Source organism: Xiphophorus hellerii, chromosome 19 (assembly GCF_003331165.1).
Source record: "Xiphophorus hellerii strain 12219 chromosome 19, Xiphophorus_hellerii-4.1, whole genome shotgun sequence".
Classification (NCBI taxonomy): Eukaryota; Metazoa; Chordata; class Actinopteri; order Cyprinodontiformes; family Poeciliidae; genus Xiphophorus; species Xiphophorus hellerii.
The window spans coordinates 15770751-15798336 of NC_045690.1; the positions used below are offsets into that span (position 1 = coordinate 15770751).

Below are 27586 nucleotides of genomic sequence, written 5' to 3' on the forward strand. Positions count from 1 at the left end.
AGGTGGTGAGGCAGACGCTGTAGACCCAGATGAGATGAATAAGGGATGTTTAATGATAAATAAGTCCGGGAACAAGCAGCAGGCACAAGGAAACACAGAACGACGAAGAAGCTAACATTGACGAGGACCCGACGAGGAACAAGGAACACAGGTGGAGTTAAATACACAGGAGGGTAATCACAGAGACGAGACACACCTGGGAACAATCAAGGGGAGGACAAGACAACGAAGAGACTTAAGGACACAAAAAACTCTAAATGAACACAGAAAACACAGATCCTGACAAATCCAATTGTTCAAAGATAGTTTCACAACTTTATACAATTAAATCACAAACCTCAATCTTGATTAGGGATAGTTAGAAGACCTTGATTTAAGGACAACAGGGGTCTAGAGCAAGGAAATGAAGCTACCAGCAGTTTATTAATATATGGCAACTATGTAATTTATCACTTACAAGAACCTGGGGTGATGTGAAGACGAGAAGATATTTTTGGTAAGCAGTCTTGTGGAGAAGCTTTGGACTGTATGTATGTGATTAACTGGCTCGTTGTTTAAGCAAGAATACACAGAGTTGTAGTAGTTTGAAGATTTAATTGATTTAGTTGGAGGAAATTAAGAACCATCCAATTACTAATCTCTGAGAAAATTTTAGTAGATCAATATGCCTTGTAAAATCTGGTTTCAGCAATATGTATGTCTTAGTATCATAAGTAAAACATTGATATGAAAGAGCAAAAATTTTTCATGAGGTGACCAAAGAGAAGCGTATACAAAGAGAAAGGATAAGGTTTGACTATTGACGCCTGTGGTATACATCAGCTCACAGAGTAAGTCTCTCCAGTTGTCACATAAAATTACGGATATACGTAGAAGAACATGAACCACTGACAGGCAGCTTTTTTTAAGTGGTCAATTACTGTAGTTCGATTAACACCAAAAGCTGCTGACAAACACAAACAAAAGTAAGAAAACAAATTTCATCACAACCTAAGTTATTGAGTCATTAAGTTAGGAAGGAAGGCAAGAAAGAAGGAAACTATTCTGACCTATACAAATATACTTATGCTATACTTTTTACTAAATGGCTTCCTGTAATTCACATTGCTACTTTTATCCACCTGGACACCAGCTTCTGTTTGCAGTTACTCATCAGAGAAGATCATTCAGGTGAATCATAATTACCCTGCCTACATCGGTCTGCGTATGTACCGTCTTACTCTATATTTGCACACAAAGAGAAAAGCATCTGCTGTTTTTTTCTCCAACAACAAAATGAAAACACATTAAATGCCTTCCAGAGGTTGGTTTGTGTTTCTCTGCTACCGGATGCTCTCCAGATTCAGAGTGTTTGACCATCATCATGCTTGCCCCATGTCTACAAACCTATCACCAACAACATATTAATTAAAGGCGCCTGGCTGCTGGGAGAGTGGAGGTTTAGACTGAAGCATGTGTCACCAGACCTGAGCAGGGTTCCTTAATACAATCCAATAGTGAACTCTGGTAGACTCTTGTAAACACCTGCAATGTCTGTCATAGCATGTGGCTGACTTGAACAGATTTTTCTCAAGATCCAATTCCGTTGAAAACATGAATTTTAGGTAATTGTTCAGAATAGATGAAGTAGCTGTAGTGTCATAAACATATGAAGTAGTCTATAAACAGCATTGCCACAGGATTGGTTTCCATGGTTATGCTTAAAGCAGTTCTCACTTCGTTATACGGACTAGAAGATTTTTTTAATATACAGAAACTGAATGAGGGTATTTCATATTTGAGAACTACACTCAGAGAGTGTGAGTTTCATCAGGAAACTCACAGCTTCAAATAGGACTGTATAAAACTATTTCCTCCTCCTTTATTTATTCATATGTGTAGTTTTTTACACATCTTTTTGCTTTCACCAAGTTTGACTTTTAATTTACTTTTAAAAAAAAATTCTAATGTCACTTCAACGTGTCCTATTGAGATCTGGCTAAAATCATATTAGGTGCCACTATGGACTGTAAAATAGGAGGAGCAAACAATCTTGTAAAGTGATGTGCTCAAAAAGCAAAAATTGTCTGAATTTCTATCATATGCATCCATCCAGCTGAAAACGCTCATCCTGGCAGAGTTGCGTAGGTAGCTGGTGCTGTGTCCCAAAAATCCCAAAGATCCAGGGACAGTATTTGACATATTTGTTGTGCAATTACTATAAGAACCCATGTTTTTACAGCCAAATCAATTAGATACCTTTTGAGTGATCTAATACCACATTTTAGGATAATTTTGATAAATATGTGGTGGAAAACTGGAAACCATCTCTGAATAAAATTCATACTATCAACCGATTGTCTGTTTTCAAGCCCTTATAGTTCCTGATAGCCACTGCAGATGTTCTCTTAAAAAAGAAATGACTGAATGATACTGAAGTGTGTAGGAGATCCTTTGATCAATAATGTCCCACAGGCCATGAATGTAGTTATTTTCTGAAGAAAATTACCTTTGATTGAGGATGTATATACAATGGTGTGAGTGTGTGTATAGATGACAGAGAGATTAGGTATGTCTCAGGTGTATGAGACGAATGAAGAGTGACCTAATGCATCACTGCGACACTGACAATAGCAATACTGAAAGGCTGTAACAGAAGAATCTTGAGGGATTCCTCCTCATCCCCAGAGTGATGTGAAAGTGACTGTGGGATGAGATTTGGGGAGTCAGGGAGGTGGCAGCAGAAAAGTGTGAAAATCACCTTGCCCAAGGGTATCCCTCACAGATCAATATCTGAAAATTGATGCCAAACAGTGAGTAGCTACATGCCTGGGCTGTGCGCGAGTGTAATAGTCCTAAACATAGCCAGATGAACAGGAGCTCTGCAATTCAGTTTTTCTGTAAACACCACAAACCAGTTCTAGCGAATATGGTTGCGTTTCTCATGCATTCATATTTTCACATTTCAATTTGAGGCTCTTATGTTAGATACTTCAACTTGCATGATGTGGGCTTGTGTCTGGTATTTATGAGAATTTAGTATCTTACCATACTTAGGGCTTCCCTCAGCATATTATAAGCCTGGCAGGCTACCAGGCTTTTCTTGCTCCCCCATCAGGCTAAGTGTTGTTTGTTTATTTTAACTAGTTCGTAGCAGCCCAGGTTTATTCTTGCAGATTTGGTTTTAAAATTGTCTAGAAATTATTTGTTAGAGAACGGTTGCAAATACAAACTGGCTGGTTCAGGTTATCTAGCTCTTCCTCTACAGTGTCTCTGCAGATTTTATTTTTTACGATTTGTTAAATCCTAGTACATGGTACTATAGTGCAATGGCCCATATAAAATGGCTCTGAATATTTAATGCTCACATCAAGCTTTATAGGTCTTCTTTTTATGTACGTTGAAATTTTAAACATCCTTTGCAGTTGTAACTAAATACTTTAGAGCTTGACAAAGGTCACCAAATTCAACTTCAGATTCATGTGGTTCCATCAGCTGTTGAAGACTAAAGGTTGCTGAAGCAATGCCGTTTCATTACTCAACTATCCATGGTCGATTGCAGATTTGACCTAAATTTCCCAGATTCCTTGAAGTTGAACGCTAATAGTAGGAATGTTATAAAGCTACTTACTTTCTTGTAAGAACATAGTTGTTAAACATTGTTAATCCTCCAAACCTTTGTCTGTGTTTGTGTCTAATTATTACAAAAATCACAAACTGACATCAAGAGGTTTGAAATAAAATGCCTATTGCTGTCTGAGCCACTTCACAAGTGTCGCAGGCCTAATAAAAAAAGCAAAAATTCATTTGAAATAACAAAATAAATTAAGCTAATGAGAAAAAAACAATAATATGCTAAAGAGATACTGTTTGAAGTGGAACGAGATACAAAACAATGGTTCATTTTTTTTCATACAGTTTAACTCTTGGGCTAATGGTAATAATTGCACTGACTTTTGAAAACTAAGAGCCCTAATGTTAATTATTCCATATTTTACTCACAAGCAAAAATGTTGTTTTTCCTGCCCTCCCAGGAACATTCAATCCCATCTTAGTGAAGTAAAAAGCTTTGCTAGTCTAATTTGAAAGATTTGATTAAATGTAGATGTACACACAATCAAAAATTACAATATATTGTTTATTAGGATAGCAAGCTAGCATGTCTTAATTCATTCTACCAAAGGTTATGTTAAGTGGTTTTAATATCAACAGACATTAATTGCAAACTTATAGTCAACAGTGCTTGTAGGCATGTATTTATTTTTGCTCTGCGGAAACGAGAAGATGCTTGTCATTGTTTAAGCACAGTTTGAACTCCTAGTGAACAGCATAGGTCCAGGCAGTCAAAAGTGGAAAATATTATTAGATCAGACCAAAAATGCTTTCTATGCATTTTGAAATTCACATGACTTGGTATTGTGTTTTTAGTCCAGCTCTGTCACAATACCAGAAATATAGCATTATAGCTTTTTTTTTTTCAATTTTTTTCTCCGAAGAGTTTTTGCGGCGCTAGTGGCTCGTATTTTTCCTACAGTAGGCAGACAGGAAGGAGGGTGATGAGAGGGGGGAAGACATGTGGTAAAGGTCGTCGGGACCGGGAGTCGAACCCGCGACGTCCGCGTCGAGGACTAAGGCCTCCAAACGTGGGGCGTGCTAACCCCCTGCGTTATAGCCCCGCATTATAGCTTTTCTGATTCAAAAAGTCTGTGAAACATTAGAGAAAGTGTGCTTACCAAACTTTTGAAACTACAGAGAGGATATCTGCAGATAAAGAAGCCAGTTTCTCGGCTAAAACCATGATTAAAAACTCAGTTTCTGCTTGTTTGCATCACATTTAGCTTTGACTTGTGAGTTTTTTTAAACCATACTTGATCTTTTGAGTTAGAAAATGAAATATTTTCATCTAGCTTATAAAGGGGCTATGATGTTTCTCTTTAAAACCACATGTTAACACCCAGTATATTGTCTACACTATTACTAATAACAGTAAAGCTAATGTGAGAAGAGCTGTAAATAAAACAGTGACGTGGTGTTTGTAGATAATTAATGTAGCCAAAATAGCACCAAAATCTTTATGAAATCCTGAAGCGCTCTCTGTGCTTATTTTCAGCTGCAAGCGGAGGCAGTGAGATTGTGCATGAAATGACAGCTCGAGAATACATTACTCATCCAAGCTGTGCTTTTAAACAAAAACCTGCCTTAACCACTTGTATTGATTCATGAGGAAAAGACTCAATTTTTACCCAGACACTTATCCTATAAATATATATTCATATTTCTGCAGTTATTATTTTCTTATTCTTGGAACGCATGTAGCACTGAGGAATCTTTATAGCATCACACAATTGTTATGCTAAATGCTTATTTCTGCATGGTTTTGATTATAGTAATGCAAAAATGCTTAACAGTGGCGAATTCTCTTATCAGTGTATTCAAACATTGCATCAGGCTTGCAAGGTTCTCTCTAAAACCTACTCTGCTCAGATGTTTTTCAGTTGGAAACTAAAATCAACACAAAGCATGTTAAGGGGTTTTAAAACGCAGCAGCACGTCCACTTACACAACTCTGCCGAAGAAATGTCAAGGGACAAACTGTTAACAAGCTGTGGAGATGATTTACTAGCTGCGGCTTGCCCTGCAGTAGAGGAGTGGAATGGCACAGAATAAAGAGCAGCTGCATGTGTGAAGAGGTAGCTGGATGGACTGACTACCTCACAAAAAGGGATAATGTGTGTGTTTGTGTGCAACTGTGGAGACTGGAGAGGGTTCAAACAAGCAGATAGTGGCGAAAACAGTAGAGAGGGGAAATGGCAGGTCAGGAGTCAGGCTGGATTTACGGAGTACTGTTTCCGTTTTTAAAAGCTTTCCTGTGTCACATTAACTCCAGTGATTACAGGGGTAGTCGTAAATCATGTCCACTTTTATGCAGCTGCAACTCTTTCTGGTTGGATTGTGGGGGAAACATGTGGCACAGCTGTTGCCAAAATTTGAGGGGCTGAGCACAAAATGAGCATACGTGTGTTGTTGTGTGTTGCAGTAATTGATTTGCAGTGCAGGGAGGCTGGCAGAGTCGGGCTTTTCAGCTCAGAGGAGTTCTGATTGTCTCCTTTTCAATAATATTTTCTCTCTAGATCCGTGACTCGCGGTGGAGACATTATCGAAGTCATAGCTGTCTAATGAAAGAATGCCTTTGCCAGCGTGTTTGAAAATCTTTCCTTCATCCTATAATTTAGTTTTCACTGAGATGTGCTCCACATTAGTGAAAATGGAAGAGGTGATCCTCTCAAAACAATTGCCACGTAACAGGAGAAAGAGATGTAAGTCTAGATCAGACAGAGAACTGAAAACTTCATATTTTCCAAGCTGTTGTCTAAGTGAACAGAGCTTGATTAAGAGTTTAAACACTGATGCCTAAAGCTAATGCCTAATTAAACCGTGATATTTTTCTAAATCTGCTATTGGCCAATACCTATATCTGAGCATTTTAGATTGCGCAAATAGAAATAGTGTTGCTTTGTTTCAATCTACTTTTTTTCAGCTCTCAAAAGGTTCTGATGACCCCCCCAACTATTTTCTATTTCCCCCTAATTCATTCTCTGCATTGCAGCAATTAGCTTCTCATGTAATTAAGAATGGTTGGTTTCAACCGTGCTCCACATTAACGTTCACTGGAAACCAAAAGAGATTGATCTTATTCCTCTGACATGCTGTCATGTTGTTGCTGCCACCGCTGGCCTTAAAAAATGATGTCTAATGGAGCAGTTGCATTGCTATTGTTCTGCTGGACCCAGAGGAGAACCAGTTGGTCCAGTAATTTGTCAAAATAGTAGCTGCTAAAACTGTAATGATGCTGTGAACAAAGGTGTTGCTGACTTTGTTGAAAACTTAGTGACCTGATCGTCCCAACTTTGATCTGATGGAGAATCTCTGGGTTAGATGGAGATTGGACGCATTAGTAAAGGCTAGCTGCTGCAGCTATATTGGATTGATTAAAATTAATTACTGCACTTATTACCTAAAGGGATTTCAGTTGTTGAAATATGTTTAATATGAACTGCAGTAGCATTGCTGATATGTTACAGCTCATTGAAAGCCATACTGTTGAAAAGAGGTTCAACATTCTTTGTTTTATATATATATAACAAAGAGTATGTTCTGGATTTTTTTTAATGTTTTTTTTTTTCAACATGAAATTGATAGTTAAATTACAGGACATTTTCTTTTTAATGTTAAAGAACTGACATTCAGAATTAGATTACTTTTTCCAAATAACAGACAAAACAACAATAAATTTGTATTTATTTCCTTTATTATAATGCTGCATACAGATATTTCCAAGGCAACAGTGACGGTTAAATTGGTACTTTAACTCTGCGAAAAAGAGAAATACAAAGGTATGTAATTGACTCTGATACATGGACATACAGCAGCGCTTTACAGAGCCCTCGAAAGGTCACAGCAACAGGGTTTTTGAGAGGACTGCACTTGTATTACCTGGTAATAATGTTTGCATTTCATCTGACTCACTGAAGAAAGCCTGGAATGCAGAAAATCAGATAGATGCTGTTATAAAAGGTTGAAAAACAAGTTTCTATGTCATTTTAAAAAAGTGATGATTGCTTCAAAAACTGATTTTTAATTTAAAATTAGCACATAATTCCTCAGTGCCAATACTGTGCTTTAGAGCCATTACGATTCATAATATTTCAGACAGATTTTTGTTTTGAAGCATTCCAGGCATAATTCTCAGCCAGTTAAGAGCTTCTTTACTCATTCAGCAAATAAGCTCTTAACTAACCAGCAACAGTATGTGGATTCAGGATTCTACATCTTCAGAGATGTAATGAAAAGTAGTCCTGAATTTAAATCAATGCTTTTGTCATCCTTATTTTAGGACTCTATTAGACTGAATACCAAACAAAACCACATTCACCTACAACTGCGATTATGAAAGGTAGTTGGATTTCAGTTGTTAAGTTTTTTATATGCAACGAAAAATATATTGGTTAAAATACAGGCAATATTCAGTAATTTGAAATAATCATCAAAACTAAGCACTAGCTCTTTCACACTCTTCATTGGCTAAGAGCTACACAAGCAACTTCATGGCTATGTTTGTACTCAAAGGCAGAAGCCATCCATCAGTCCATCAGCTGGAGGAGGTGAGCTCTCTTCCAGACTATCCAATTTAAAATTTAGTAAAAGGCAGCTTTCACTCAGGGTAGGTCAATCACAGGCCTCACACACACACACACACACAAAATCATTGCTGTTTCTACACTACCAATTTACAGGAGTTGTGCTATCATGTGTGTTGTTCCACACTCCAAAGAAATATAAGTCCAGAGAAATATATGGAGGTGTAGCGGTTTTACAGGCTGTACATTAAAGTAAAAACCAGCGCGTCTCAACAAATTACTATGTCAGCATAAATTTGATTTCAACAGTCCAATTCAGAAATTAAACTCGTGTTATCCAGATTTATTGCACGCTGAGTAATAGATTCCAAGCATTTATTTGTGTTAGGTTTGATTATTTATGCTTGCAACTTAGTTTCTTGAAAAATCAAAACATTCCATAAGACCAATAGAGGATTTCTAATATACAAATATTTGTCTATTGAAAAGTAAGTCTATGTACTGAACTTTACATGCTCCCTATGCTTTGTTGTGTCTCGTATAACTGCATCAATGCAGTGTGACATGGAGGTTATCAGTCTGCGGCTCTGCTGAGGTTCAATGGATATCTCTTTGATGGTGGCCTTCTGTTCAGCTCAATTGTTGGGTCTGCTGTGTCTCATCTTCTCCTTGAAAATACATCATTGGCTGGGCTTAGGTCAGACCAGTTTGCTGGCCAGTCAAGAACACCAGCACCACAGCCATTAACCAGGCAGTTTGGATTTGTAAAACACACTGGACCACCACCACCAGATGACATGACTCCCTAATCATTCTGTGACTGTGCTAAAGTCACAAGCAACTTGGTTTCTATTCTTTTCTGTTCTATTTCCAGCATCTGACATGGGATTTCTCAATAAAATACAAAATTTTGTTCAATCTCAAACAAGGGCCAGGATAACTGAACAGCTGTCCAGTTGTTTTTTACCTTAGCATCTGAAGTCTTCGAATCAGGAACAGTTTTAATGTGACAACCATGGCATTGTCTCCAGCTTCTAGTCCACACCTTGGAAAACTGTTCACTTTTTACAATGGCTGTTTTCCTTCCACATAATATTCCATTGAAATAGTTTCAATGGAATATGACAGCACAACACTGTAAAGAGTGAACTTCTTCTGCAATAACCTTTTGTGGCTCATCCTCCGTTTTAAGGATGCATCTGTCAACAGTGTTTCCAAAATTGTATTGGTCGCAATACACCATTTATGGATCTGAAGTCTATGTTGGCCATATGTAATGTTCTGTTTCAGCTTTTAAATTAAATTAATGTAATAAAATAACTTTTAGTTGATATAATTTTGTGATGTATCTGTACTGTATGTAAAAAAAAAGACCCATTTAGTCAGTGACAAATATCATGACTAAGAATCAAACTTCTCCAGTTCAAAAGTTAATAACTCCATTATTGTGCCATTCAGCCAGGTCTGCTATATGCTCAGCAGGTATAACTAGATTGGGCGGCACCAGCGGAGACTTTGCAAGTGGCCTCATTGTTTGGCTCACGGTTGTCGAGAAGGTTCAGTCACAAAGCCTGCTGTTTTCTAAATGGAGGCAGTGTGTGTTTAGATCTATATGTGGTGCACCTAAAAATGCCACCATAGTATTTGCTTTTTTTAAATTAATTTTGAAATAGTTTCAGGTAAAATTTATTCTATTTTCTAAAAGAAAAAAAAAGTAAATTAACAAATTAAATTTTGTTCACAGTTAAGCATTACATTTATAATGCTTTCCTGAGGAGGGGACGGGAGTGGTAGTGGCGAAGCGGAACCCTTGTTTGGGGGGCGTTGCTTCCAGGTTGGGTTTGGGATGGACTTCCGGTCTGCCCCAAAAAAAGCAGTCTGGATGCTAAAGGCAGCGCTATGTTCCATTCATGACTCCTGTCAATTTGTTCTCCAGATTGTGTCATCGCATATAGGAGAGACATCCGATCAAAGACTGGGCCCTGATGGCAAGCATGTGATGGCGGTAATGTCTGGCCATTGTTTTTATCTAAACAGAATTGGATAATGACCGCTCTCAACAGCCTGTGTTTGCATAAAGATTCACCAAAACCTAACCTGAAAATGGATTCCAGCTGTTTTTTTTAGCTTGAGCGTCCTCACAAAAATATAATTAACTAACCCAGGTCTGTCAAGATGTCAAATAGTAGTCTGATGACTCATTTGTGTCTTGTATTCTCACACTCCAATATATTTCCAAGAATTTAAAGGAATATTATTCTTTTAGGTAGTACATGCTTACATCAATAACCTCAGGTAAAGATCTTAGAAAAGACTGCATGTATAAACTATATAACCTTGAAAGAGCTGCTGATTTGGAAACCAGAAGATTATTTACAATTGAAATGTTATCAAAACTGATTTTCTCTTTTGATGGTTTCAGACCAGAGTGAACATTACATAGCTGTTGCTTTTATTCCAGTATTTAAATTCATGTGTTTGTCTTTCATTTGTTCAAAGCAATATGGATGTATTTGACATGCTGACTGCATGCAGAATGACGCTTTGCAACGTTTATTCCATCAACAACAGTAAAATAATTTTGATCATTCATCTCGCTTGTTTCCCTCCCATCCATCCATGATAAAACCCGCATACACACTTAGATGGAGAGAGAGCCGTGAGCATCATTCTGTCGTTCTTCTTTTTCTCTTTTCCACCGTGACTCTTGATGCCTTTTTGAGGTGTTCAAAGGTGTCTGCCAAATTTGAGATTGAGGCATAAAAGAAAGACCCACTGGGGGGCATGGAGTGGAGTAGACAGGAAGAAATTGATCTTTTTTTGGCGCAAATTTGTTCTGTATGTGTTACATCTATTAACATGCTTCACACATTTTCAGTTAAATATGTTATAGTTATGATTAATAATAGTGATTGAGCCTGATACTTTTGGTGTCCCCCTTCCTCCCAGCAACTTTGTGCCCTATCCAGAGTGTGTAATGCTCATGGGCAGAGCTACAGTACTATGCATAACCTAATATAATTGCATATTCTTTGGATATTCAATGTTACAAGGGGCAACATTTCGATCAGACTTTAGATGAGGTATAAAACTGCAGCCAAGTGAGCTGACACATCCATATACATATTCTAAATCAACAACAAATATATTCTTATTTTTGGAGATGAACTCAATCAATGTACCTCATATTGTCAATCCAGGATATGTCTATGTCTTATTTTCAGGAACTTATTTTTCCCAAATCCTGAGAGGTGATAGAAAGCTCTCTGAATAAGGTACTTGCTGATTCTCCAAAAATCTAGAGTAAAATTAGGTAACATTTACTCTGCATATAATATATTTATGTGAAAATAGTAAGTATGTCATAAATATAAATTTTTGATGGTTATACCTCTCATTTTCTCTTCATTCCATTTATTTTTGCTTGCAAGGGCACCCCTACTGCTCTACCGCTGTAATACCCCACGCAAGTGAAGCTAATCTTCCTTCCCTTCATCCTGTACAACTGTTGGATGTAGGGAAGGAATATACCAACATGCTAAAAAACATCCAAAATCTTTTCCATTTTTTGAACTATTAAATCTGGTCACCAAAGGGTTTTACACTGCAATATCCTAAAACTGTTTGATTTTGTATTTGCTAGACTTGACTCAATAGTGATCTTTTTCTCTCTCTCTTTAGTCGCCACAGCTAAGACCCTATTACCAACTGTACTATGTTTTAGACCAGTTACTTTAAGAACATTTTGATAGAATAATCTGAACCAGTACTAAAGATACCTCAATCAATAAGAAGCCATGCCTGGAGGTGTTAAAAAACTCAAAGGTCTTCGCTTTTGTGCAACTTTATTAAACAAAATCCACGGTTCGAGCATACAGCGTGTGTAGTTTTCTCTCTTTTCGTATCTATCCACAGGTCATGAACTTTAACTCCCATCATGCATTGTGTCTTTCTTAAAGGGGTATTATCATGACAGAAATCTATAAAATAAAAAAATAATAAAGTAGTTTGAGTACATATTTAGTCATAAACCAAATGAATTGTTCTAACTAAATACTAAATCAAATGAATGCTTGTCCAATAAGATAATTATACCTATTAATTTAACATTATCACGTTCTTAACATATTTCCAGGGCTCTACACCCTCCCCTACTAAAATAATAAAATGTTTTCAAAACATTTTACACTTTAAAACTTAAACTTGAAGTTGACTCCTGTATCCACCCCTTACTGAGTAGATCTAAATGTGGTTTTTCACTTCCTGATACAAATGATGAGGGATTGAATTGTATGTTTTTGTCACTGGAATGCTGTCGTTGAGATGTATTTTCATCTGCAGATCAGGTATGCATCCTATATCCCACTCATTTTGTGCAAATACATCACTTTCCTCTCTTAGCATTTTTCTCACTTTGTCTTGATGTTCTGCTGTTAAGTGTGAAACATCAACTGGTGGATCCCACATTTGTTTGTCAGTTTTTCCTTCATTTTCTGTTGTCACTTTCATGTCTTTGGTGTGTACATGTCTACTTTCACTTAGTGATCTCTTTGTGATCTCTTTTACATCTTGTACATTATCCACTGTGAATAATGAACCAATTATTGTCCTGTTTTGTAGTCTGATATTGTTGTCTGTGTTGTTTTCGACTACAACTGAAATTGTGGCTCTCTTATCAGTTGGTATGTGTATTAGCTGCTGCTGTATTTGTAATCCTTCTGGCCATGGTGTGCTTTCATTTGGTTCCAACACTGCATATTGTCCCTTTAGCACATTTTTCTTGAATTTTCCACAGATTACTTTGAACATTTGATGTTTTGGGATAATAACATCTTGTCTCCCTAGCCTTACTGTTTGACTCTCCGACATAGATTTGTCTTTACTTAACACGGAGAACACTGCTTTTGCTTTTTTGTGTCCTACGTCTAATGCTGACCCAAGACTGTGCAAAAACTTGTTGGGAAGAGTCCTATCTGTTGATATGTTTGACTTTGCAAGTTCTTCTATGACATTGAAACCCACTATTGGCCTGGTAATTGGCTCAGAGCTTACAAGAAACGGTACTAACAGTTCACTGTCTCTGTAAGACTAAACTCAACTCCTACCCAACCCTCATAAGGTATCTCAGTCCCATTTGCTGCAGAAAGATCTAACATACCTTCCTCAAGAAGCTCTTTCACTGATCGAACCTCGGCATCTGGTAGATGTTCTCTTTTCCAGTTTAGATCCACAATTGACACTTGTGATCCCGTGTCCCAAAGAGCTGTGACTGGAACACCTCCAATGTTGCACTGTACAAGGTTTTTGCGTCTTATTAGTTTTGCTGTCTTTTCCTGTTTTTTTGACAAAGGCACATCCTTTTGTGGAACAGCACTGTCAATAACATTTGCAATATGTACTTCGATTTTATTGACATTAACTATTGAGTCTTTCTTTTTCTGACAACCAACAGCCCAATGTTCACTGCTTCCACATTTAAAACAGTGTGTACATTTTCCTTCTGGGTTTGACTGTTCACATTGACGACATTTTCTGGGGCTTTTTCTGGTAGCACTTGGTTAGTATGGCTTACTTCTTATGTTTTTGTCTTCAGTTTTCACTTTTGCCTGAGTCAAATTAGCAACTTGTGTTGAAAGATTTTGGATAGCTTCATAAATAACTTTGTTATTAGCTTCCAGCTTTTCCACAATGGGGTTTGGCTTTTCTGTCTGGTTTTTGCTTTTCTTTGAGCTTCCAACATTTTCATTTGCTCTTTTGTCTGGTCGACAGTTTATTCCTTCTTTCGAGTTCAACACTGGAGGCAGCGCTCATTTTCTCAAGAAGCATTTCATCACTAACAGTTGCATCCTGCAAGTAAGGTTTAATGTCCACTCTTACAGCATCATCTTGTAATCCAGTCAGAATAGTTTGCAAAAACTGTGTCTGCACAAGCTCAGGATTGTATTTTAGTCCAGCTTTGGCTCTATCAGAAGCAGTCAACACTTTTTGTCTAAGGTCCACTGTGCGTATAAGAAACTGAACAGGAGTTTCTCTGGTATCTTGTACTGCACGCGTCAAAGCATGATAGAGTTCTGTTGCATCTTTCTCTATGAAGTGTGTCCTAAGCACTTGCCTGAGAGAGTTCAAAGATAATTCTGACCTACTCTCTAGATAACTTTTTAATTTCACATCAGGTGCAATGGCTTGGATCACTGCTTCAACGATCTCTCCCTCATCGTATCCTTTTTTTAGTCCTCGTTCCATTTGTCTTTCAAGACTAGTGAAGTTCAGTTTATTCTTTTGTCCCACATCACCGATTTGTCCAATAATTCGAAAATCCTTTCTGTATATTGGATGCAAATTTACTTGGTCTTTGACTTGCGATGACTCTCTTTCAGAACTTGGTGAGCTGCTTGATATTTGCGGTGGTAAAACTAAAGGTGTAGTACCGATTTGTACCAGCAGAGGTTGCTCACCGACCACTTGTTGCTCAGCAGCGGTGCCCTCTGACGCAGCACCTGACAAAACACTCATATCAGTTTTCTTATTCAAGTCATCTATCAAATCATTAGTGGACAACAACACTGATAATCCATTGTCCTCTAAAGAAGTGACATCTTCGCTTTCCAGGTGAATAAGCATTTTTTTTCTTATTAACCGACATGACGACTTCACCTCTTCACTCAGCTGCAGGCCTAGCGCTTCACTTAGGGCATTTATCTCATCCAGTGACAGAGTAACCAGCTTCTTCTCAATATCGGCAAATAGAGATTCCCACTCACTGTCCATGATGCTTCGTCTTTGGTTGATTCACCGCTTGGAAAGATTCATCTCCGTTTCTTCATTAGTTGTTTTTCGTTTACAGTAAATGTCGTCTGGCTAGCCGCATAGCCACTTAGCATAGCCAAGTAGCATAGCCTAGCACGTTCGTGTTGCTCCGCCGAAACGTAGTTCCTCTTCATACAAAAAAAAATCACTTCTCATTGCAGAAAACATTTGCTGAACCGGGCGGAAACACCAAAATTTATGTTGCACCCTTAAAAAGAACTAAAAAAACTCAAAGGTCTTCGCTTTTGTGCAACTTTATTAAACAAAATCCACAGTTCGAGCATACAGCGTGTGTAGTTTTCTCTCTTTTCGTATCTATCCACAGGTCATGAACTTTTAACTCCCATCATGCATTGTGTCTTTCTTAAAGGGGTATTAGCGTGACAAAAATCTATGAAATAAAAAAATAATAAAGTAGTTTGAGTACATATTTAGTCATAAACCAAATGAATTGTTCTAACTAAATACTAAATCAAATGAATGCTTGTCCAATAAGATAATTATACCTATTAATTTAACATTATCACGTTCTTAACATATTTCCAGGGCTCTACACCCTCCCCTACTAAAATAATAAAATGTTTTCAAAACATTTTACACTTTAAAACTTAAACTTGAAGTTGACTCCTGTATCCACCCCTTACTGAGTAGATCTAAATGTGGTTTTTCACTTCCTGATACAAATGACGAGGGATTGAATTGTATGTTTTTGTCACTGGAATGCTGTCTTTGAGATGTATTTTTCTGAAATATCAGACAATCTGGTTCATTATACACACAAATATATCGACTGTCTCTTGAGGAGAAGATCTCTGACATGAAATAAGAACATTTCAGATGTTTCTCGGTGGGTGCTTTGATGATGTAACAAAACACAAAATCTTAAATCATGGTCAGACGGTCCAAAGAGTTATTACACAATAGTTTTTGCAAAAGCAAGTGTGTTTCTGCTGATGCTGTTTATCAGCTATTTAGAGATTCACAACTAGAAACTGCCCACTTACATCATTGCTTTGTTATAAAAAGCGAAAAGGTGCGTTTAGGTGCTATATGAAGAGCCTTTCTGCTCTCTAATTCAGTATACCGGCTTTAAAACGAGGACTACTTGTTTTGATGGCATTCTATTGATAACTGCTCTGATTATTTTAATCCCACCTATCAGTTGATGTCAATGCAGTTAATTATTCTTCTGTTTTTAAATACAGAAGTGTTTTTGCTTTTTCCAGAGTTGATCAAAGGTTCAGTTTGAACATGATTTATCTAGTATTTTTGTTATTTGCTATGTACATTGTCTATAAATCAAAAAGCCATCATGGATTTTTTTTGTTTTGATTAATAGATACTAACAAAAACTACTCTAAAGTCTGCTGGTGTCATTACTTGGTCTGTTTGAGAGGAAACTAGTGAAGTGTTCATCTTGATGTCATCTCGGCTCGCTGTTGCAGCCTGGTTTCCTGGATTAACTTAACCAAAAGAAGGTCAACTCATATTGTTTTAGTGGTAGAGAAATGGGCTAATGAGCTACCTGAGTACAGTTTAAACCAATGCAAATTCACAGGGAGGAGAAAATAGTAGTTAAACATCAAAATTAATTTGACGTCATTTAAGATGTAGACATCTTATGACTTTATGAAAATGACTTTAGTTTGCACGTGGACTTGTTGTCTAAATAATGCATTGATCCAGAAATGGATCTAACTATCCAACCAGTTCATCTGTTTATCTGTCCCCGATACCGCCACCTAGCCATTCATTCATCCATTTATCCAACCCTCCTTCCGTACATCTATTCATCTACTCCTCCCTCAATTTAGCGATCTCTGCCTCCCCGTTATCCATTAGTACATCTGCCCATCTATTCATTAATTTATACATCTATCTATTTGTCCTGTCTACTCTCAATCGTCTGTTGTCCTTTTATCTATGTCTTTACACGTCCGCCAAACAGTCTATTCTTTCATTTGTTGATTCATCCTTCCATTTATCTTGTCTGTCCATTAATCTATTTGCCCCTCTGTGCCTCCGTCCAGCAGTTTTTTCCATTCATCCATTCTGTGGATGGATAAATTTACACCATTAATTTCATACTCAACCTCTGTATCTTAACTTTGATAATAGGTGGAAAAATGGACAGATGACTCTGGAAAGTTGAGCTTAGAAAAGTATGAAATTATGACATTAAACCATAAGCAGAAATTTTTGCTTCTGTAAACATAATTTCATTTAGGCCTGACCTAAAATTCATCTCACAGAGCAGCACAACAGTAGAGGAGAGGGGTACATTGTGATTTGAACACATTATACGTCCCGTGAAACACCCTGATAAGCTTTAAGCCTGGTTTCACTCAGGAATGCTTCTCCTGTTAGAATATCAGCAAAATCACAGTGAGAACAGAAACCAGCTTATGTCTACTAAAGCTGCGATGTTTTTGTGTTTGGGCATGAGAGGCCATGTGAGTCTGCCTCCTGTTGGCAACCAGACAGCCAGCCTGCTGCTGTTCCAAAAAATGTGGAAATTACATTTGGATCCCCACCTGGTGACCAAATTGTGGAAATAACCCAGACGTCTGCTCTGCCAGCTTCTTCTTCAGTTGTTTCCTTTGAGAGTCAAGCTGCACATTAAATGTTGGCAAGCTCTGCTAGAGGAGTCCATACTGCCATTTTAAAGTTTTTAATATTACAGAGTTTATTTATTATTTTTTTTCCAACCCCTTTCAGTTGTCTTGCCAAGTTCTGTTTATTTTTGACTTAGAATATGTCTTTTTTTTCATTCCAGCAATGTGCTTGAATATATTTTAAAAAGAAGGTAAGGTGAATTTGCCAAAACTGAAGAGAGTAAGCTGTCAATGTGGTTAAAGGGTTTTCTTACACCTCTCAAAGCTTTTAGTTGAACTAAACTGTACTTCTTTAAGTAACATGCACCACTGCGGTCACAGCACTAGTGTAAGTAAGTCACACAAAACCTAAAGTTTAAGACTTGAATTTACTTCAAAAAGGCATGTTTTCTAATTCCCTTTAATATTTGCATGTCATGTTATAGTCCTATCTGCAATCATTTACATATTTCTGTATAGTGCATAAATTTGCAATGGCATTGGCACCTTTTGATGTTTTCCTTATTTTGATCATTTAAAACTTCTGTGTTTTAAATGATCCTGCCCCTTTGCCCCTGTGCTCTATGGTGGCCCATGTATGGAGCCCTTACTCCTCGTAGCAGTAGTCGCACGGTCAATTCCCGCTCTGGTGACATTTGCCGCATGTCTTCCCCCTCTCTCATTACCCTATTTCCTGTCGAACTATTTTCAAATAAAGGCCACTAGAATCAACAACACCTTTAAAATAAAACTACAGTGTTTTTTGGGAGGATTATAAGCGAATGTGACAACATAAAGTAGCACAATAATACAGGTTGAAAATGACACCTGGTTTTAAAAGTTTTTTCCTAACAAATATCTGAAAAGTGAAGCTTACATTTCATCCCCTGAGTCAATACTTTTGCTGCGATTTCTGCTACAAATGTTTTTGATGTCTTTATCTTGTCTTTGGGAAGAAAGCTTTCCAAAGAAGGTAACCTATGCCCATTCTACTTTGCAAAACAACTCAAGCTCAGCCAGACTGGATGAAGAGTCTTTCCACAATAGATTCACAACTGGATTTTGACTGGGCCATACTAACACATGATCTGATCTGTCCCATTACATCTCTGACTTTTTGCTTTGGGTGGCAGTCCAACAGAGAGACGAAGTTCACTTTTACAATCTTTAGGAGTCTCTTAACAGGTTCGCTTCTATGATGGTCCCATATCTACCTTCATTAATTTTCCCATTAACTCTGACATCAGCATGATGCTGTAATCTATTGGGTCTTTTGACTAGTGGGTGCTCTTCATTTTAAGTTTTCCTCAAACTTAAAATGACTGTTGCTATGGATATATTTCAACAGGTTTGAAGAGTGCTGGCAAATAGTTGTCCTTCCAACAGATTCTCCCACAAGAGTTGTAGATCTCCTCCAGAGTTACCCTGGACGACTGGCCCCTTCTCCTTACTAAAACTCTCAGCTTATGTGAACAGTCTTTCTGATTAGGTTTGTGTTTGCAATACTTGCTGCAGTTTTAGATTATTAATTGATCAGAGCTTTGTGAGATATTCAAAGTTTTTCTTTAGATTATTTTATTACCTAACCCTGCTTTAATCTTCTCCATAGACTAATCTCTGGTGTTTGTTGTATTTTTGGTCTGCAAGATGGTGTTCTCAACTAGATATATGATGATTTATGGCATTCGTGTTGAGGTTACATAACACACAGGAGAACTCTGTTTACTTAACTTTCTGTACGCTTTCCAAGCTTCATATTTGTAAAACATTTTTGAAAATGTTTTTTCCTCTTCCTTTTGCATGATTCCGGCACAATCATTCAGTACTCTGTGTTGGTCAATGACATTATGCCCCAATAATATATATTGGAGTTGATTGTGGAGCCAAAAGGAATCTATGCAAGGCATTTTATGCTAGTCTCCTGGAAGTTCATTCATTTCTGTGGGAATTACTTTAATCTCTGAAACTCTGCTTGCTGCCTCACTTCTCTACTGAAACTTGCCTCTAACTCCTTTAAAATATTTAAACTCTGCAGCTAAATTTGAGTGTGTGGAACTAGGGCACATGAGTTAGTACACAGCTTTTTCATATTCACTCGGGATTGCAAGATATCAAAATATAACCCCCTATGAAAGTAAAAGGATATGTTCTTTTCAGGAATTTTATTGCAGAGAAACCCCAGGAATAATGTGTGTGACAATCGTGTTAGACTAATCATGAGTATTTCACACTGAATAAAATAAATGGCGGTTTGTAGGATAATGACATATCACTCTCAAAAAAATGTTAAAAACTTTGGTGTTTTGTTAAATTTATTGTTCAAAAACCTGCATATTGGGATAAAATATATTTTATAATTCTCTAGACACCATTTTCTTTTCATACATATTTGCCTTATGAAGTTTATAAAAAAGTTGCTCCCATAACTTCAAAGATAGTGCTGTTGTCCAAAATGATACAGTATAAAGTTGTACTTTTACAAAATAAATTTTAAAAAAAAGCATGAACAAATCTTGGACCTGTGTGACTGGTCAAAACAGAGTTGTCTATGAAAGTGTGTTTGACCAGTAAACTAAAAATAACAAGGACCCCAGTAGATTATTATTGTTTACTGATATCAAGTCAAGCTAAATTTATTTATAAAACCACAAGAATGATTAAAAACAGGAATTAATATTCCCATTACCAACGCCAGCCACAAAAATTGGATTTAGATCAGTTACCTCTATGAAAATTTAGCAGTCATAACCAAAGTGTAAGACCTGCTCCAAATCATTTTCCTCTGTTGGGCATTTAAATGACTGTCTTCATTAAAACTGAGATTCTTGGCTCTTTACTGTAGATGTCTTTCTTTTGATGACTCATTTGTTATGCATTGCAAGCATTTCTGAAAATGAGGCTTCTTGTGGAGAGATGTGACGCTGTTGGCTTGATTGGTGTTGTATAGCTTCAAAGAGAGGCCAATCAGTGTGCAAGAGTAAAATAATTTTCATTAGAGCGCGCCAAGGAAGACCAGCCAGTGTTGTGCTGAAATAAATTGATTTGTTTCTTTGATGAAATCTTTAGTTCTTTTTTTCTTTTGAGACAGCACTTTTTTGTATAACATACAGAAATGAACATTTTTAACCTCTTGGAGCAGCCTAAGTACTGTCAGGGACAGTCCACTGATGTTATTAATCTTGAGCATGCTGGTTTTGAAGCATTGCATGATCAGAACAAAATTCACTGCATGAGAAGCTATACATTTGTGGCAACCTGGGGTGGATTTTCTTTATTATGAAACCCAAATGTAAGATGTTAAAGTTTAAGATAAGGGAAACCGACAACGCCACCTGGAATAACTCCAGGAAAATAGAATAATAATAATAATAAGGACACAGGTACGTTCTACTGGGAATGAGACAAGATTCAGACAGTTCTACAAAAAATTTATTAAACTTTAATAGATTGTTTAAATTCACAATAACCTGAAATTGAATAGTTAAAACAGTGAATGTCTTTTTAATAAAGTTGATTATAAAATGTTTAAATTTCAAAGGAAACTGAGGCTTACCAGTGGGGGGAGAGTAGTGAGGAAAGGGGCAACATCCAGTGAAAAAAAGGGATCACCCTGGACACTACAAAGACACGGCAAACACACACACACAAAAAAAGGGGTGTTCCACAAAACACACGAGACAAGACACCGCCACCAGGGATCACCACCGCCACCACAGAAGCCTCAGTCCCTAAAAGAAAGAAAAAAAATGAAACAATACGAGTAAAACAGTGATACAATAGCACTACAATATTGCTTTTTATCCCGGTCGTAGTGCCATCGATGCTCCCGGCAACGGGGGAAAGTTCATACAAATCTTTTAAAACAATTCATCGTAGGCAAAACAGCAGCGAGTGTACATCCAAATAGAATAGTTGTCAGGGACTCGGCAGGAGGCTAAAAAATAAAGTAGATTATTAATACCACTGCTGATAAAAACTATGACTTATGGTAGCTGCTTACCTGTAAATTACCACACGGCCAGATAAACAGATCCACAAGTTCACCTACGGAGCGCAGCTGTAACAAAACACTACATAAAGGCTTCGTTTACATGAGACGGATGTTACCTAGCCATGCTAGCGCTTACCTTCCCGGCAGCAAACAACCGAACAAATTGGTCCAGAAGTTGGAGGCACAGCAAGGGAGGCTAAACAAATCAAACCAGCTTGCATTAATGGCTATGATAAAAGCTGACAAACAAAGAAACAGCCACGCTTACCCAGCACCGCTCAGCAAACTAAGCAAAATGAGTTGACGTCATGATGCAAGTAGTCTTGTGGCAGGTAGAGACCTGCTTATATGCAGCAGCTGAAATTGATCTTAAAGTGGCAGCGTACCATTTATGCTGCTACACATTTATCACCCGACAGACGCCTTTGATGTTTCAGTCATATACTAGAAGCATATTGTTAAAGAGGAAAGTTATTAGGTTAGCTTAATTTTGGAAAAAGCATGGCTCTCCTTCCCTCCTGTTAGCCCGGGTCCGATCGGATGTCGTCACGGCTGCAAGACAACGGCGAGGCACAATGACGTCACATATCACAGAGTTTAATTCATACAAAGCACCGCATGAATCCGTTAACAGAGCTGCAGAGGTACAGAGATATACATTTTATACAGACAAGGGGAAACAGACAACACGAAACACATAAGACAGACAAAGGCGCCCACGTGGAGAGAAAAAAATGGAAAAAAAACTCAAACTCTCGGGTGCTGACCTGGAATTATAAACTAAAGAGGTGTTTCCCTATTTAATATATGCAAAGAAGGCGTTCCGTTCTTTGACCTATTAGAAACTCCGTAGGGACTCAGAAAACTTGGACACTCCCCTCATTATGGCAAAGGTGTCTGTTTTTTATCTAAGTAAGAGGGCGGACCACTTCGTGCCCATCGCTGCCTGATACGGAAGATCCCTGGCGCCAAACGTCCTAAGATGAGATTTCACAGACACCTCCGTAGTCCCCACTCCCATTGGAATGCAAATTTTATTGCTCTGGTGTGGGGGAGGCAAAGGGCCCTGCTTCGGCCTGCTTCTTCAGCTGAATTCCCAAATGCTCAACAGAAAACTGTTCCAAATAAGAGTGTTGGCTATAACTGTTACACATGTCGTAGATTAACTGTATTAAACATCAGAAAATAATCATTTTCCTTTACAATATTTTCAATGTAAAACTGCTGCTTTCTTGATTTTAATGTTCATCTTTCCTTTCAGAACCACTTTTCTCTCATATAACCCTCATTATGTTAGTGAATTCCTTTCAGCAGGCTGTGATTCCTGCTTCTGTCTTGCCTTTAAAGTCCTGTGACAGCTCTGTGAGCGGAAGAAGCAAGTTTACTGGGATGGCCTCCTTCTGTACAGAAGCGTTACTGGAGGCCTCAAGTTGAGTTTCATGGGCAGCACTCTGAGCTAATAGGCTGCATTCTACAACTGGAGTAAAAAAATCTCTGCTTGTTTACAAGGCCGGGTTTGTGCCAAGAACATGCTAAACGCTTCCCCCGACTTAAAGCTAACGGCAAACGCAAAAGGTGGCATATTAACAAGAACACCTAAATCTGTCTGCTTTGCTTAACCTCTTAGACTTTAGTCTTGGAAAAACATGACAACTGCATTAACGTTTGTTAGCAACCTCATGTTTGGGAGATGAAGCCAGTGCCATATATCTGCAGGGTGTGATCAGGTGAAGAAACATGTGCTAATTGGGGTGCAGTAGCGTGTGTGAATGTTGTTGTGGTTTAAGAGTTTGTGTGGCATTTTGTGAAGGCCTTGATGAAAGCCTTAGTCTGCTGATGGAAATCAATGGGGCCTTTTGTAGTAGAAGGAGAGCAGCCAGTTCCAGGCCTCTGTCAGCTGATGTGGCGTTGTTGGACTTTGACAAGTATTTAATGGCGCGTCACTGGGCTGGACAGGTGATCGATTTATTTAGGCAGTAATGTATGTATCCCCTGGTAAATCTTTAATTAATGGGGAAAGAAGAGGACAATTGGGACGCCGAGGTCCGAAGCATATGAAAATGCAGCAGGGTAAAAGGGGGGAGTTGCTTACTCATTTCCTTTTTAATTAGGTGTAAACTGCTTGATACTGCTGTTGTGTTTCATTACATTTCCAAATGCCTTCGTCAAGCCTAATCTTCTTTCAGCAAGACAAGGTTTTTATGCCAAAGAGTGGAGAAAATAAGTATCAACATGAAATTTACACATAGAAATCTAAATAATCAAATAATACCACGGTGCGTATACAAAACAAAATAAGTTATTCCATAAATTATATGTAATAAAAATATAATAACATTATGCACAAAATGTGCATAATGTTATAGAAAATTTGTATCTAAGTGCCAACCTATATTAGCTACAAGATTTTTCATTACCAGTACTGACCTGTTTCAATGTAATCATTGGAAGAGGCTTGGCTTTACACATTATCCCAAAACCTTAAACAAGAGTTATGTTTGAGGTGAAAGAACCTCTAGTTCATGCAGTTTTATTTAGACCAAAGAATTATGATTGAACAGAGGGATTCTAAGCCATTCTTGATCATTTGAAGATGAAACCAGGGTGGATTTTGTTATTTCAAAATCACAGCAAATAAAACTTTTAGTTGGCTTTATAGTTGCTAGAATGTCCCAGACTTTTACCTGGCTAAAATAAAAAGATCAGAATAAAGAACTGATGACATACACAGAAGAGGAGGTAAAAAAATTCACATTTTTCATGGACAATTGGTGCCTTTTTTTAATTCAAAAAGACGCCAGTGCAATGAAAGGCACTTTTCTCCATATGGTAGACGTTGTAAAACTGTTATCGCCAAGTATTTAAGAAATGTAATACTATTTTTAATACTTACTCCGTACAAAATTCCACTTTACTTCACATAAATAACTTTTTTTTTTGTCAACAAGCCTATTAGAAATTTACTTACATACAAGAAGCAACAGAAGAGAATTCCCAGTTATCCTAAGGGGAAGAACAGCATCCCAGGAATCTTATGGTCCCACTTTAGAGTACACCATCTCTAAGCTATAGCAGAGCAGCAAATCTACTACCTGGGCACTTACCCTTTTTCCACTTTTCATGGACAATTGGCTTCTTTTCTGGACCACTGCACTGCTATGAAACAGAGGCCACAAGCACCACATACATCATATATAGTACTGTCTAGAAAAAAAAAAAAACTATTTGTTCCTCTGCTGTTTTGTGAACCTTTCTGTATTTCTCCACTGGTTTCGTTTGGTAGTTTTTAGGTTTCTGGGGACCTTTTGGAACAATGCACAATATTATAAAAATAAAAAAAATTGTCCTGTAGAGATGTCTGGGATTAAGAAATCATTTGGAAATCCAACCATCATACAGAATGTGTATGATGGAATTACTTTATTGTCAAAACGTGAACAGAAAACACTCTTCCTTTGCTTCACAATGTATTGCTCATACTACAGTCAAAAAGATAGAGCAGGGTGTATGTTCATGCATAGGGATATTAAAGTGACAGTGTGACTCTATCTTTATGCATCAATCCATTCTGTATTTGAAAGATTTCTGGGTGTGGGTGGAAAAAAGTAACACTATTAACTCTCCCCTGAATGTGTGGAGGAGATTGTGTTTATGTTTTCTATGAATATATTTTGAAAGACATTAAAAACCACCAGCCTTCTCGGTTCCATGCACCAAACAGAAACACGAACTGATAAATAATTTAAAGCTCACAGGAGCCAACTCTATATTTTTGCTACATTTCTTGGACATGTTATCAGTTGATGTTTCATGCTGGAACATTTTTAATTAAGGAATAAACTTTTACAATTCGTCAAACTCAGGTTCACTCATCTGTTGAGCATACTGCATTTTGCTATCTCTTTTATTTGTAAAACCATTGCACTGTATAGAAAAAGCTGTGGTTTGATTATTCCATTAGATTTAAAGATATTTCCAACTACACAGTTTGTGTTAGGCTCCTCTATGTTTGCCAGTTTCAGATGCATTGAACATACAAAGTTTTAATATTATTAAACTTTGTGTAATAATTATTACCAGTTGTTTTCAACAGTAAAATATATACATGCTGTTTTAAATATAAAGGTACATTGCCAATAATATTTGGTCAAACATCCCTGGGAGAAGTTTAGAGAAATAACACTTTTTTGCAGTCATCGCCAAGATTCTAACGCATTTCTGGCTGATATTTGACCCTCTTGGGAGAATTTATAGAATTCATTCAAATCTCTATTGCATAGTTTCCATAACAAAGTATTAGAATTAGGATTCAAGAAACTTTGCTTGCCTTCTTTACTCATTTTAAAACCATTTGAATGTGTGTTTGGGATCGGCGTCTTGTTGAAGCAAATCTTTGTGTCCATATTTCAAACACTTACAGTTGAGTTGAGTACAGTTGGCCAGGGCTGGAAACACTATCGAAAATAGATGGATAATCCTTAAAAATGGAGACAGTTAAAGGAAACCATTCAATTTGAGAAAGATTTTAAAATGACAAATATGTAGGAATCCTGTTTCTTGTTTTCAAAAAGAGAAGAGAACATCAGGAACAAAGGGATTTCTCCTGACACGGATTTCTGAACTCCTAATCAACTAGACGGCGGTCGTTCTCAAAATCCATTAAATCTGTTTCCAGTCTAGACAGTCAGACCTTGATGGCAAATAATAGATGAGACCGTTTCAAGAATTTTACTCAAGTGTTATGAGAGCTATGCTGCATACAAAAAAGTAATATTATTTCACTAACTTTGCCTAAAAAAACAAAAACATGGTGCTTTCAGACCGTGAAAGGCAGCAGTTACAGTCAATTGCTCTTTAAAGATTATTTAAAATGGCTGCAGGATTTATGCAGGAGTCTCCTCTTCTGTCACCAGTGTATTAGTCTGACTGTACTATAATTGTCTGTGAGTTAAGGACAAAATGAGAACGTTTGTGTGTGTGAGATGTGAAGGGGATGGGGTTATCCATGAAGTATAGGAGAAAAGTCTTTACATCTACTTTACAGTATCAGAGTTCAGTTTGATGTTGCGATAATTAGTCTTTGAGTTTGGAAAGTGAAGATGAAGCCAGACAAAATTAGTCTAACCTGCCCTCAGGTAATTATGCAGTATATTGATATCCAATAACCAATTTATGGAGCTCCTTGGACTCTTCTAACTCATCTCCACTGAGATATTGTTCGAATTTAGCGAAATGAATCTATAGAGGTTGTACTGCTGGGATGCAGCATTATGTTCTCTTTTAATTTTCAATGTTTCTTGTACAGATGGATTAAAAGTCTGCTGTGTTTTTGTTGTTTCATTAATTAGTCTGGTTTTAAACAATCACTACAAGTACAAAATAAAAAAGAGCATTATCAGTTGCTGAATGCCTTCTATAAGCTATAGTGTTGTAGTTTCTTTGTCTCTTGAGCTGATAGAAAACTTTTCTGTCACTGCAGGTGAATCTTTGGACAGTAGGAAAGCTGGCGGAATTCCCAGAGGATACTGGAACTTTTCCTGGGTAGCCGAGGATGACCTAAGTTTTCCAAATGACACCATGGCCAAGTCAGGTGAGTCGGTTGTTGTCAGCTTCCCTCAGAGAGGCTGAGGAGCCTTTGTCCTCCACTGTTTTTTTTTTTTTCCCAATTGGCCATGACACCTGGCGTCAGCTTCCCCTCAGTGCACATGAACATCTCTTTCTTGCCTGCCTCCAATCATCCCTGCTGGCACCATCACAAAGCTTGGTTTTGCTTTGATCAGCCTGACCGTGACCCCCCACTTCAAGGTTCCAGATAAACCCAACTTATTTTTACACATATCACAGATGGTTATTTAAGGTAACACCAGGATCAGTAGTAGGATAAGGAAATGGAGCATCAATAGAAACTAACAAAGAAAATGTGAGTAAATATTTACTGTATTTTATAAAAATAAAATCGTACAACTATGCAGCCATGGTAGATTTGTTTAAACACAAGCATAGGTAAGATGAAGAACTTTCAAAAATGAAATAAAATATAATGGAGCAAGAGGCTCCATTATTAATCAAATGTATTG

General features: G+C 37.4%; 1 protein-coding gene and 1 long non-coding RNA gene across 3 annotated transcripts in view; one reads left to right on the top strand and one right to left on the bottom strand.

Moving 5' to 3' along the window:
• The window catches only part of alk (ALK receptor tyrosine kinase), a 430726-nt gene that overhangs the window by 157401 nt on the left and 245739 nt on the right, over positions 1 to 27586 (top strand). For both annotated transcript variants that reach the window (XM_032546829.1, XM_032546830.1), the window contains exon 2: positions 26989 to 27099. In XM_032546829.1, the coding sequence (XP_032402720.1) occupies positions 26989 to 27099 (111 nt within the window). The remainder of the gene's footprint in view (positions 1 to 26988; positions 27100 to 27586) is intronic.
• Positions 20987 to 21789, bottom strand: LOC116708797 (uncharacterized). Its single transcript, XR_004336780.1, has 2 exons — positions 21646 to 21789; positions 20987 to 21575 (listed from the first exon to the last, which is right to left on the bottom strand). It is a non-coding gene; the product is annotated as an uncharacterized LOC116708797 (long non-coding RNA).